Source organism: Molothrus aeneus, chromosome 5 (genome assembly GCF_037042795.1).
Source record: "Molothrus aeneus isolate 106 chromosome 5, BPBGC_Maene_1.0, whole genome shotgun sequence".
NCBI classification, from domain to species: Eukaryota; Metazoa; Chordata; class Aves; order Passeriformes; family Icteridae; genus Molothrus; species Molothrus aeneus.
The window spans coordinates 45,906,816-45,920,956 of record NC_089650.1 but is presented as its reverse complement, the minus strand read 5'-3'; the positions used below and the strand labels follow the sequence as shown (position 1 = coordinate 45,920,956).

Here is a 14,141-nt window from a genome sequence, read left to right as displayed (position 1 = left end):
ACCATAATGTGGTAACTCCTAATAGATAAAGGCTCTTTAATGGTAATCACAGAACATGGTCTCCACACATGTTAAAGGAGCTTAGCGTGGTGTGATAAGTGTAGTAGAATGCTCTTCTGAAAAATACCCACTTTAAGGTCACATTATACAGCACAAAAACATATTTGGTGTAGGATTATTCTTCCCTGAGACTGGCATAATGGCAGATGGCATATGGACCTCCATTCAATTTGTCACAGTCTTCATATCCTTTTAGCTTAACTTTTGAAGTTAACATTTCTGCATTGTACGATGTCCCATTTTACAGGAGGGGCATTAACAGATGAAAGAATATCAGTGTACAAAACTCCATGTGCCATGTTGGGCCAACAGAACTGCTTTATCATAACTGTAGGAAGTCACTGGGACACACTTAACCTACAGCCACTTGATGTTATCATTAAAACCAGCCTTTTCTGAGGGGATTTGTGCATGGTGTGATGGATCTCGTGACAACACAGAATCACTATCTACACTAGCTCCTAATAACTTGTGGAGCATACTTATAGAGAGTTTTTACTAATTGTATTTTATTTATTCCTTCAACCTGAGTAAAAGTAAAAATCCTATGCACTTTGATCTTGGGAAGCACCTGAGAAGCTCAGTTAAAATAGCAAGCCGGTGAATACATGAGAGTCCCAAAAATGCAGACACAGACAAATCAGATGAGAAACTGAAATTAGGATACTGATCAAAATAGCTATCATCTGAAGACATATGAAAATCAAGATGTGTAAAATATCCTCCATACTGATTCCTAATTAGAGCCATACCTTCTAGAAAAGTTGATCTGTAGTCTACAGATTCGCTTGAAACCATTTCTGTTGTTGGGCTTACACTCCTTGCACTCACCAGCCTGTCCAGGTGAGGAGTGTGCACTCTGCCATCATAACGAACTAGGTCACTTCCCAGATCTAGAGGGGAAGAAGAAAGCAATATTAGAAAACCCTCATGTTTTCAGTATGCCAATATTGATTTATCTACTTATTTAAATTTAGATTTTCTGCTCTGCTGGGAAGAGGGTTAGGTTCTTGCTGTGGCAGATGTGCAGGACTTGAACTTGATCTATTTTTACAGTGCAAGATTTTCTGGAAAAAAATCTTGCGTTGAAGATCCACTCTTAGCTATACTGGAAGATCAAAGACTGCTTTGAAGACTCTAGGGCCAGTTTCATGGTCTGACTGTGATAGTGCATCAGGACAAGAATTGGTTATGCACTAGCTCCCCTCCTCCTCCCACCTTACATAGTGTGGCTGCTCCCACTGGAAGGAAACCCAGGCATAGGGGCCAGAGAAGAACAGAAGTCTGACCAAGTTCCTGATTTGGGGTAAAAAAAGACCAGGAGACTGCAGCACTCTGTGTCTTGCACAACTCATGCACAGCCTGGATGAAGCTGAAGTACTTGTGATTCCATGCATCACATTTACTGATCCCCTCTTCCAAAGCTGATTAGGGAAAAGAAGTTACTAAGTTTTCCTAATAGCTCAGAGTTCCTCAGAAATCCTTCTGCTTAAGGCATAATGTGGCCCTTCACCCAGCTCAGGCTCTTGCCAAGCACTGAAATGCAACTAAACATTGGGACTTGATTGTGAAACCTCTGCTGACAGGTTACAACAGGGCAATGCACGGCAGTTAAACAAAGCACAAAATTATGTCAGTTTTTAAAATCTAAGATAATAATGGAATTATTTGATGGGATTGACTATTATAGACCTTTAATTTGTTTCTTCTTCCTTCTCCAGAAGAAAGCCACCAAAAAGATAAAAATTAAGATTGATGTTGAAAGAATTCCAGCAATTAATCCCGTGAAATTCTGATCTTGCCGGATCAGCACTTTTCCAATAACTGTTGACAAAACTTCTTGCTTCCACTGAAATAACAAAGAAAAAATAGTGTAATGATTTCCAAAGACAAGTAAGAACTAGATTATTAGTACTAAAGTATGAGCTGATATGTCTCATATGTATTAAATCTTGATTTTGTGATGCTGTACTGCGATAGGACACTGTGAGTGGAGAAATTGTTATATTGGTGTACATGAAAACAGAGCTACATGTTTATGACTCATTTCTCACCTTCAAGAGCTCTGGTAGTGACACAGCTCTGTATTTGATACACCACACACACAGCATGCACTCACATGCACTCTGGATAACAAGGTTCCACTGTTACCAGATGCTAATTCAAAATGTTAAATTCCTACTTTTACTCATATGCTGCACAGAATGGGCCTATGGCTATATGGGCTGACATGTACATTAAAAAAAACAGCCCAACTGTCTTTAATGTGTGTCCTTCTGGCACAAATATGCTGTAACATCAAACTCACTCTCTTGTTGACAGCATGCTTGCATTTTAGTTCCCAAGGTCACGTGAGCCTGTCCCTTGCCAGCTTCTAGCTTGCTGACAGTTTAAAGAAACAAAACTAAACAAAGAACCAACCCCAAAACCCATCAACCAAACAAGCACCAAGCAGCTAACAGGGAAAAACTGTTTTAGGTCACAGAGCACTAGCTCAGTCAGTTGGAATGCATTTGGCCATCTTTTCTCTTCCTCCTGTGGAATTCATCCCTCTGGGTACTGTAATGATGGATTTGCCCGTCAAAAGAGCAAATTTTCTTCTTTGCTGGGCAGACTACAATTTCTGAGTCTCCTTGCCAGTAAACAAGTAGAAACCTTGTTTAACCCCTTTATGTTTTGTTCTTTTCTGTGCATGAAACATGTCACACATATCTGTTTCTTAGAAGTTAAGAAAATATCACAGAGTAGAACTAATTGAATGCAATGTTAGTACTAGTCAGATATGTAAAAATACAACATATTAACTGAATGCAACTTGTGCATATGTATTATTATGTGAAACTAGGCACTTAGAAATCTGGGAGACCTACACCAAAGAGAGCAGCATCTGATTTTATAGTTTGCCTGATATATCCAAGAAAATAAATACTTACTTTAAAAAGAAATTGATATTAAAATAAATTACTAGTTACCATATTAATAAGTCAAATTAGTTATTACTATTTACTTAGATTGCAGTAGCACATTGGAATATCATTCAGAGCCCAGGATCCTGTGAGATGAATGTCATAAAGACATTGAAAAAATAGATGTCCCTGCTTCAAAGAACTTACTTAGACTTTGATCCTAACCACACTTACATGACCAGCAAAGTCTCCACTGTTCTCAGTGAATCAGAGTACAGTTTCATAGTTTAAAGGTAATCCCATTCCAATTTCATTTTTCTATATCTTTAAAAAAATACAAATGCATTGAAAGATTTATGTCTTATTCTATAAATCAGTATGTCTACAATTCAAATTTGCAGTAGCACACTGAATGACTCTAATGAGACCACCTTTAAAGCAATGACTCAATCATTTGTCCTAAGTGTCTTCTTATTATAAAAAGAATTGAAATGAAATTATAAAATGCAGAAAAAAAAAATTTCAGGAAAGATTTGATCCTCTTGACTGCAGCAGAATGTTTTGAAAAAAGGGCTTGTGAGTTCCAAACTAAAACTGCTCCACTATAGCTTCTCATTTTTCCCCACATGTTTCCTCTTGTGTTTGGATTGATAACTATAATTTTATTTCTGTGCTTAGTTCAGGTCCTACTTTGTGCCTAAGGCTCCATAAAGTCTCTGTACAAACAGGTAATAACAACAATGACGATCATATTTATTTTAAAATAGCTAATATTATTTGAATTTCCATCCCAAACAAACAGGGATAGAGATATCTCTGTAAGCAAAGGATTAGGCTTAAATTTTATTTAGGCTTAAAGTTTATTGGTTCAATAGTGACACTGTGAGTAATAATAAAAATGGCATTAATATTTCATGTGTGATGCACTTGCCTCACCTCTATATTTAGCTCACTGTTGGATTTCAGGAGATCGCTGGGAACCGTACACAGAATTGATTCTGACTGCAGGAGAAGGTTTTCACAGCTTTTGTTTCCAACTTTTAGCACCTCACCTTTAACAGCTTCTGAATCAATATAATTTCCCTTAGAAAAAAAAAATCAATTTCATATTACATAACCATCTCATAAAAGTTAAGTAGTTACAAGCTTGGAAGATATTTTTAATGAAGAATAAATTGTGAAATAAAAGACTAATGAGAATTTACACTGTCCTGTCAATATGCATGTATAGGCTTATTTCATGTAAATGTGACTTTGACGGAGGGGCCAGTGTAGGATGGTAAACTTTACAGATAAAATCTGCTGTCACTCATACAGACTTCTGAAATTTTAAATGTCTGAGGGATTAATCCTGTTGGTCCTGTTTAGATTTTTGCATAATTTGTTTAAGAAAGAACACATTATATAACGACGTTGTTTACACAAGACTGGCATTATATTATCCACAAGCTAAAGGCATCTCAAACATTTTGTTTTGCAAGTGGTTATGGTAGCAGAAATGAAGCTTTCAAAAAGAAGTAATTAATTAAAATAATACACAAGTCTGTAAAAATCATGTTCCACAGACCAAACAGGAAAAATTCTTGGTAAAGATGAGGCACGAAAAGTACATGTCTTACCCAGAAAACCTGCTCTCACATCCCAGACTTGGGTGAGAAATTATTGCTTCTGATATTGTGACAGTAGAATCCAAAGGCCAAGTTTAGGATCTTTTGTGCTCAGGAGTGCATCTCTATTTAAGAGCTGCCCTTGCCCATGTTCAGCCCAGCTCAAGATGAAAGAAGAAACATATTAAGTGGGATTGAAGGAAAGAAGGGAGAAGGGAGGGACTAATACAGGCTATTTATACGGGCTGGATCTGGGAGTTTTCCATGAGAAGGGAGGAAGGCATCACAGCTGACACCACTGTGAAGCCTGGTATATTGGAAAGAAAACAAGAATCCCATTCTGAGGGGCAAAAAATAATCTTACTTTGGCATATGTTTTAGATCTGCTTCAGAATGAGAATGAACCCTGGGAAAACTGTAATAAATGTATAGGAGAGCCAGCTTATTGTCCTATTTTGATGGCAAAGCCATACCCCAGGTAAATGCTTTTTAATTGCTAGCCATAAAAGTCCATTTTGCACTCTATCTTCTGTCTAGTCGAAGCCATTCTGTTTGGTGTTAAGTAATAAAATATTCCTGGGTTGGGGACCATATGAATGCTTATTGCTTATTCTTTTGGAGACTTGTGGCAGATCGTGAGCCATATCTTTCCTCTGAATGATGTACCTCAAAAGATTTGAATTTAATTATTCCATCGTCAGGATAAATATATCATCCTGGAGAGTGTGGTTGATTGGTCTCTTCTTCTACACCAAAGCCTAGAATTTTTCCTCCACCCAAACTGATGGAAAAATGGGGAAAAAAATACTGATATTTCCTAAGGTGGTCTTTACCCACTTATAAAGATGGCAGCCTTTATTTACTACTATGAATATTATGTTATCATTAATATATTATAGTTTCAAATATATTCACCATGATATCTAAATATATTAAGAGTTTCAAAATGCTTTCAGCAGTGGTTTTGCTCTTGGAACAACAGAATTTGCCTATAATTTTAGGAAAAGGAGGAAACTGGCTGCTATGAGAACTGAGAAAAAATATTTCCTCTTTTCAAATGTGTGTTACCCCCTTCTTGGTGAGCAATCCCCTTGAATGCAAGTGGGAGAAGTTAATCCTCAAGCTGTACTGGGTAGCTGTTGCAATCCAACCTGATAGCACAGCCACCTCACAACTTTTAGAGAGATGGGAATAACTGAGGTAAAAGTCTAAAAGCAGCAGAAGAACAGTAAACTAAGGCGTGGAAATTCTGAGACTGGTGTCAGAAGCATTTTTGAGGCTCCTCAGCAGAGTGAGCAGGTTGACTTGGGAACAATGAGGAATTACTGCAGCTGTAGAGGCGCCTTTCAGCTTGCTAAAAAATACCACAGTTTCTATATTGCTGCCTTTCGGACCAGGTTTTGAGAGTCACGATTTCCTATGCCATGTGAAAGAAGATTGACAATAGAGTGACCTAAAGAGGCAAGAAGATTTCCTTACAACTGTCTCATAAAGAAAGTGTTGCGCTGGCTTAAGAATAGAGTAGGCAAATTAGTAAGTCTTGTCCTGCTCCGAGTTTTAAGACAGAAGTGCCAGAGCACAGCCAAGATCTCAAATGTGCTGTATAGCATCCCCATTGTTACACATTGAATTTCAACTGTGCTATGTATTTCTCAAGTGGAAGATTTATATTTGTAAATATACTTTCGTTTCTGGTGGCCCATGCCTAGCCTCCTCTGGAACAATGCACAGAGTCCCTGCACCATCTTAGTGCACAATCACAACCCCAGAACAGACCAGGCCTCTGGGTTAACTGAAGAAAGATGCTTTTCTTATTTATTTGTTGCTCAGTTTTTTGGTGGATTCTTTTTTTGGGGGTTGGTTTTTTTGTTTTTTTTTGGTTTTTTTTTCCCTCAGCTAGGATGCTCTTGGCTGTCAGCCGCCCAGCTTGCAGGTCTGGATCAGTGGCTTTTGGGGAAGGCAGCAAGCGGACTCTGTCCTTTTCAGCAGACTCAGGAGTGAAACACCAGAATTTCTCCTGCCCTGACAGCTTTCCTTGTTGGCAGGAGATCGGAGTCCTTCTGAAGTGGTGTCTTCATGGTGTTGAAGCAGAGAGTTGTCTGTCACGACCCCTCTGACTGGGGCATGGTGGGCACCAAGAGACTTGGAAGAGCCACATACTTGGCATAGGAAGACAGTGATGATGTGGGATGTTGAGAGGCTGGCACTGAAGACAAGGAGGACTGGCATTTGTGGCACACAGTGCCCTGACTGTGTTTTAAATAGAAAACCTAATGTTTTCTTGTGTATAACATTTTCTTACAAAAACATCTTGTGGTCATCAGGGGAAACCAAACAGAACATTTCAATCGGTACCCACTGTCATTTGATGAAAGCCAAATATGTCATACTAGATTAGTTAGATTGAAAAACTTGTGATAAAAGTTCCCTCCTCCCCTCTGAAACTAATTAAGAAAGAGATAAAAGAACTTTGGTTTGGTAGAACAGACTGTTCACTGAAGCAAGCTGCCATTTAATTTCATGCTGAGCTTGCTTAATTACTCCACAAAATATGATCATGAGGCATGTAAAGTTGTGTGTGTGTATTTTTGAATGTGGGTACGGGGCGAGGGGGAAGTGTTGCCAATATGGCTTGTAATGCTCTTTTGGCTCCTGACTATAATTTTTGAAAGTTGTCTCAAGAAGCACCCCACTATAACTAATTCTATTTAGAGGAAGATGTTAAATTGGTGCCTGTTCATGCAGACCACCTTTCCCTAATGCTGTTCTTCAGCTGGTTGTCAGGAAATAACCAGGACATTAGGCTTAGGGAGACATCTGCCTTGGGTGCCATCACTACAGGTCAATACTACAAAATTGTGACTTTGGTCACTTGTCACTATGACAATCCTCAGTCAGCCTTTCTTATCTAAATGGTTTTTTTCCCAGCAATAAACAGCACCAGAGACTTCTTCAGGGAGAATAAAAGAGTAAGCAAATTAGAGAGTTTAAAAACCAACTAATTTTTGACCCTCAGTGTCTCTGAAGATTATTGAGCAAGTCCTCATGGATGCACTTCCAGGCAGAGGAAGGACAAGAACACAACTGGGAACAGCCAGCACAGGTTTCCCAAGAGTGTATTTTGCCTGCCCAACCTTCTAGGAGTACAGGACTGGCTCTCTAGAAGAAAGCAGAGCATTGGACAAACAGGCCTTGGTTTTAGCAAGTTTTGCAACACAACCTCTCCTAGCAAGGAAAAAAACTTAAGATGGTATGGACTGGATGGATGGTATATAAAATGAGTGAAAAACAGATTGGACAGAGATCAAATCTTTATATGATAGTGGAACCAATACTGCTTAAGATCTTTTGACAGCTTGGACAAAGGGAGAGGATGCACTGTCCTTGAGCTTTCAGATGATATCAAACTTAATAAAATGACTGATATGCTGGACCATAATGTGAAATTAGACAGCAGTATGCCACTTTAGTGATGAAGGCTCAGCACACATTTTAGCAGGAAAGCCAGTAGATTGAAGGTGATTGTTCTTCTCTGGTCAGCACTTGTGGAGCTGAATTGTGAGAATTGTGTCAAGTTTTGAACCCCACAGAAAAAGAGAGGTACTGACAAGCTGGATGAAGTACAGAAGAGGGTCATTGAGCTAGGAGGGGACCTCAAGCATAAGATACACCAGGCAAGACAAGTGGAGCTGATTGTTTTAAAGCTGTAGAATCTCCATTCTTGGAGATTTTCAAAACTCATTTATACAAAGCCATAGGCAGCCTGACCTAATTTTTATTTCAGCCCTGTTTTGAGCAATGGGGTTAGACTATGAAGACCTCCAGAGGTTCCTTCCAATCTACATTATTCTGAAATTTTTCCCAAACTACTCCTCTTTCCAACTGGTTGATATGCATGACTTGGAAAATACTGGAAAACACTGCTGTCATTGCACAGAGGCACTGAGCCATGCAGCAGCTATATATTCCCAGATCTGTTGACCCGCACATCAGAGCTCTTTCTAGCGTTTCTCCATAACTGAGCAAGAGATTTGCTCTGCATTGAGGAAGAAGTGATTGCATGGCTAAGAGCTCAAAGTAGAAAAAAAACAATGTAAAAATTAAAAATAAGACCAATAATTCTTTGGTATTTGCCTAAAACACTTTGCAGAGATGGATTAATATGCAGAGTTTGACTGGAACTCTGTAGTTCCAGCATAGCTGACAGGAATTCTGAAGTAATCCTTCTGATGTCTTGCAGCCCAGAAGTTGGCCCACTGGACCATGTTGGATTCAAAGAACTTAGGGCTTCAAGCTTTCTTCATTGTGATGAGGTAAAAGTTTTGGCTTACAGAGCTATGCAGGAGTGACACAAAGAAATAACCTAAGCATTAGGACTGATAATCGTCCATAAAACATTTTTTATCAATTATATTTTATATAGATTATAGATATCTATGTAAATAACATATAAATACCAAAAATTTTTCATAAGCGTTCAGTGTAAACTAGAAATACCCATATTTATTACTTTTCTATTTAATACTCAGAAAAAACTAGACTTCAAGAAACTGGACTCTTGCAAAATGGATTTAACTTTCTCCACAGCACTGTAGTAGAGAGAGACCTGTGCTGTCTTGAACTTGAGGACCCCAAGTTCCTAAGAGATGCTTCTCAGTGCTATGTAGGCTATTCTCAGTGCACTTTGAATAGGCATTCAGCATCAACTTTGCATTTTTCACGGATCCATAAATATTTAGGCTACAGCAGTGACTGATCCTCATGAGTGACTTTGTCAACAGGCCCGAGTTTCCCTCAGCTCCAGAGAACTGAAGAAGCCAGACCACATATTTTGTGAGGAAGGACACATAACCATGGGACAGTAAGAGCCAGGGCTTACACACAGACCACATACTTCATATTCTGGGCTCCTGGCCATGTTTAATCCTGAACTGGTGGTGCAGCCTATTGCCCTCATAAGCTGATGCTGCGTGGTCCTACCATGAGGAAAAGGAAAGCCCCTCTCCCACTTAACCTGATGACAACAACTACCCTGGTACACGCACATATCTTTGTTTTCAGCTCTGAATCTTTTAAATGGTGACAAGTGGGCTGGGGTGAATGCAGTACTGAACACAGTGCTCTCTCTGCCCTCGCTTCCTTGGGGCTTCCTTTATTTCATCAAAACGTCTCTTCCACGCTGTGCTGCTGATGTGCACTTGCAAATAATTGAAAAACTTATTTCAGCATTTCTTACCTTAATTTCCAGAACATTTTGGTTGCCTCTTGAGATGAACACTGTCTTTTCAAAATGCTTAAATACAGGATTATTTACGTAATCAAAATCAAAGTACAGGGAGCTGACACCATCAAAAATAAAGAACACTTTGGTCACAAAGGGTGGTTGGAGATTGAAATCTTTCAGTGAAGGTGTTGTACAGCAGATTATCTCTGAGCTAGAGCGGTGGCTACATGCCTATAAGAAAAAAAAAGAGGTAGTTGCAGTATCTACATGGAGAGGAAGTCACTGATTAATGCAACTTTCTTTAACAATACACATATATTGAAAAAATAAACACCAAGGGTCTTGTTCTCCTTTAACCAAAGCAAAATCCTGATCAGTGCTACACAGCGTTTATGTAGAGCTGGGAGAAAAGTATAAAAACTTCACGTCAATGGTGTTTGCACTCTTGTTGAGGAAATGTTCAAGTAAACAAGCTTCCTGGCCTGATTGTTCACAGCACTTTTAAAGTAAATATTTTGCAGATAATTAATGGAAAATGATTTCCAAAGCCAAGGACCATCAGGAGGCTAGCCTGGTGTACTGAGCAGCTATAGTTCAGGTTACCCAGCCTGTCACAGTGACTGCAACATGGATTTCTCTTTCTTTTACGCTACCAAAGCAATAGTAAGGGACCAGAGGACAAGGAAAAGCCAACAATACTAACTGGGACAGTGGAAAACAGAAGTGAAGCACTGTTTACCCACAGTGCAGCTAAGTTGCTATGTTTCCAGAAAGGCACTGTGGACTCTGAGAAAGGGCTTTAGAGCCAAAGCCACTGTGAATTCTGGGCCACAAAAGCTCAGCAAAGTGTATCTTCTTTCTAAAAATATATATTTAAGGCCCCAGATGTGTGGCACTTGGTGCTGAGGTACAGAGCCCTGCAAGTTCCTGCTGGAGAGCATTGCCTGTGGGAGATGCTTTGCACTCTATCTGGGAACAGCAGGGATAAGATGTTTCACCTCACTGTGCTGCAGGAGCAGATTGACAGCAGGCACGAAGCCACACCTGCCCCTGACTCTGCCACTACTCCTCATGGCAGCCTGCAGTGGGGGAAAGCTGCAGCCCATGATCAGAAGTCCTTTGAGAGGATGCTCTGTGCTATGGGGATGTGATCCAGTACAAAATGCAGGACTCGTCTGAACTGCCTTTGCAGTTGACAGGGACAACAGCTCATCTATAGTGGGTTCCATCTGATCCACCTTAGACAACCATCTAATCTTTAATTAGATTACTGGTGCTCTAGAAGAGTCAGCTTTGTCTGGACTGTGAAGGTTTCTACGGGAGTACTTTGCTTATAATGTCAGCAGCCCCTACAGTGGGAGGCACGGTGCGTGCTGACTGCACCACACCAACTGCAGAGGGGCTGTTTGTTATTGTACTGCGTACTCCCCTCCTGGCCTGCCCCTCCTGCTGCCTACGGCTGAAGGACTTCTGGCACAGACAGAGTTGCTTCAGCTCCACAGAAGCATTTCTTTTCCAGCTCTACAAACTTTCTGTAAATAGTCCCTTTTGCACTGTGCCCTGAGAGAAGAAAGAACTTTTTCTTTTTTTACAAAATATAAAGGACCATATCTGACATATGTTCCAGAAAGAATGGGGCTAAGCTCCTTGTCATCATAAAGCTTACATTTGTTTTACAAGAGATTTCCTTGGAAGATCAACAATGCTCTTGAATACCTTTATGCATCCAGAGAAGGCCAAAATACATATTTTTCTGTTTTGTTTTTCAAAATAAATTTGTTCTCATTATCAAATGCTGCCTGAAAGAGCTTTGAAATTAGTTTAAATTAATGCAAGGTAATTTTGCTGTTTCAAATCACTCAGGCTGTATCAGCTATATACCCACTTTAGCTGGAAAAGCGGGTTTAAATTAGCTGCAAACCAGCTGCAAAATCAGGGGTTTTTGTTATCACCACAGCAATTCATGTTTCTGTGAATAATATTGTGAAATCTTGAATCCGCCAAGGGAAACATTTTCAACATTCTGAGCATTAGTTTTAGAGCTCCTACGTGCCTGTGAGCTGTGAGTTTGACACTCAGTTAAATAACTTGGTGGAGCTCTCTGTGATGCTAATGGCACTTGCACCTGTGTATCTAACATCCCATTTATATTCCTAGCAGAAATTCAGAAATATTTTTGTAACCCCCATATCAACAAGGTAAACTGTGGGACACAAGACAAGGCAAATTTTGGCTCCATTTCCTTATAGTATCAGATTGTTCTTTAGAATACCTTGTTATACAACACTGACCATATCTCAGGCTTTGTTCTATCACATAGATCTGGAAATGAATTTCAATTAGTATGGAAATAATAAGATGTATCATTAGTATAATGGATGATCAAGCCATACTTTTCCATGATGTATGAATATTTGTTATCTATCATATTGTGTCAATTCTTAAAAATAATTACTAAAATATATATAATTATGCACCCAAGTATGTCCCAAGTAATCATTATATTTATTTGATTAACGTAAATTCATTAGACTCTTTATCTACTGTAGAGTAGTGATGTCCATTAAATGAATAGCAGTGGTATTCATAACTTTGTTTGTGGCTATCTATTAGAATCAGATACTTTACTTTATCAGGCTGGTCTCTGAAGCAGAAGCTTTCAGAAAATGATAAAAATCTAATAATACTCTTTGGAGAGGATGCAATGTGACTGATTGGTAAGGTCAAGAAAAATCTTATTTGCAATGCCCTTATTGGTACATAATTTGACATGACATTTTTACCTTGAAATTGGTTTTAGCAATTGAAGAATATGACGGTTTAGTTTTCAAGAAATATTGGATTGAGGATCTCCAAGAAAACCCCCCTAATTCAATCTATTGCCTTCTCAATTAAGATACTGCCTATCATCCAGCACCTTTAACTTTTATTTAATTAAACTTTAAAGTAGATTCACTTTAAAAGCTAAGCCTACATTTTTCTTGTGACAATAATCTACATCTGAAGACAAAGAGGAAGAAAAACTATAAAAATTATGGAACATTTCACAAGCATAAGTAAATGCTATACCCCAAAGGGAATAATAATCCATTGCACAATGCATATGACTCATCACTTAAGGTATGTATTCTTGTTCCATTTGTAAAATATGACCCTTGAGGCAATTAATTCAAACCTGACCTACAGAACCTGAACTTCAGTGCCCAATTCAATTCTTTTTCATCTGATAGAACAACAGGAAAAGTATGAGGGAGGATCTCTGAGCTCCAGAGGTCTCCCAGCAGCTGACCCAGATTAGAGAGGGGCAGTTGGGTGTGTATTACAGGATCTGCAGCTGTCAGAAAGGAGAAAAGGGCCAATTTGTTCCTTCATAAAAAGTAAACTTTTGGAGTTCCAGTGAAGAATGAAAGATGAATGAAGTTAAAGACAGACCTGGAGACTCTCCAACCATCCTTGCCAAAGGATGATTTCTCAATAGAAAGAGAAGAAAATACAGATCCAACATGAAGAGAAGCCCATTCAGAAGACTTTTCTGTGTAGAGCATATCCTGAGGGTTTTTCAGCTAATTCATTGCCTTTTGCTGCCATTTTGGGTGGTACAATGAATGACCCTGATGGATTGATAGCCTTTTTATTTTAGTTTTCTTCTTGGATGAAGGCATGAGAGAGATGATGCTTCTAGTCTATCAGATCATGAGAGCAGAAGGTAGAGTAAAATGTCTCTTGCTCTTGGGTCTGAGAGCCAGCCCTTTGCACAACATGGTCAATACTAACTGGGAGTCCAAATTCCTCCCTGGGCTTGGGGTGGTCAATGTACCTTGTAGCACTGCATCCCTGGCACCCTGGTGATTTCACACAGTGGCTTTCCCCTGACATCCCCTGCTATACCCTTTTCTTGGCAGGAGATGTGTGTGAGCTACAGATTTGGCACAGAAAGAAAGATGAATTTTCCCCTTTGTGGGGGAAAACTTCACTGGGATTCTGTGGCAGCTTTGTGCCCCAGAGTCAAGAGAGATAGAGGATCCAAGCCTAGGAGTCTTTGGATAGGGAATCATGAAAATCTTCAGTAATCACACACTCACTGCCCACACTTAACAGGGAATTTGTTTTATCATTATTTAATACATCTAAGGTAGACACTCACTGCTGAATTCTAGGCATCTTGATGAATATGAGTACGGATTGCTTACAGACTTGTAAACATTGAATGAACTTTAGACTATTTTAAAATTGTCCTGTAAAACAACAGGAAATGGCACGTGGCAGGGAAAAATTTAAAAATGCTGAAGAACATTCAAAAGACTACTTACTGAAGAGATAATTAAAAGCCTGTGGAAAGAGAAG

At 39.2% G+C, this 14,141-nt stretch overlaps 1 protein-coding gene across 1 annotated transcript in view; it reads right to left on the bottom strand.

Annotated features, from left to right (window-relative positions):
* The window catches only part of MET (MET proto-oncogene, receptor tyrosine kinase), an 89,994-nt gene that overhangs the window by 14,490 nt on the left and 61,363 nt on the right, over window positions 1-14,141 (bottom strand). The window contains exons 11-14 of the mRNA XM_066550548.1: window positions 9,810-10,028; window positions 3,903-4,049; window positions 1,753-1,909; window positions 813-953 (exon numbers count right to left, since the gene is read on the bottom strand). Of these exons, the coding sequence (XP_066406645.1) occupies window positions 813-953; window positions 1,753-1,909; window positions 3,903-4,049; window positions 9,810-10,028 (664 nt within the window). The remainder of the gene's footprint in view (window positions 1-812; window positions 954-1,752; window positions 1,910-3,902; window positions 4,050-9,809; window positions 10,029-14,141) is intronic.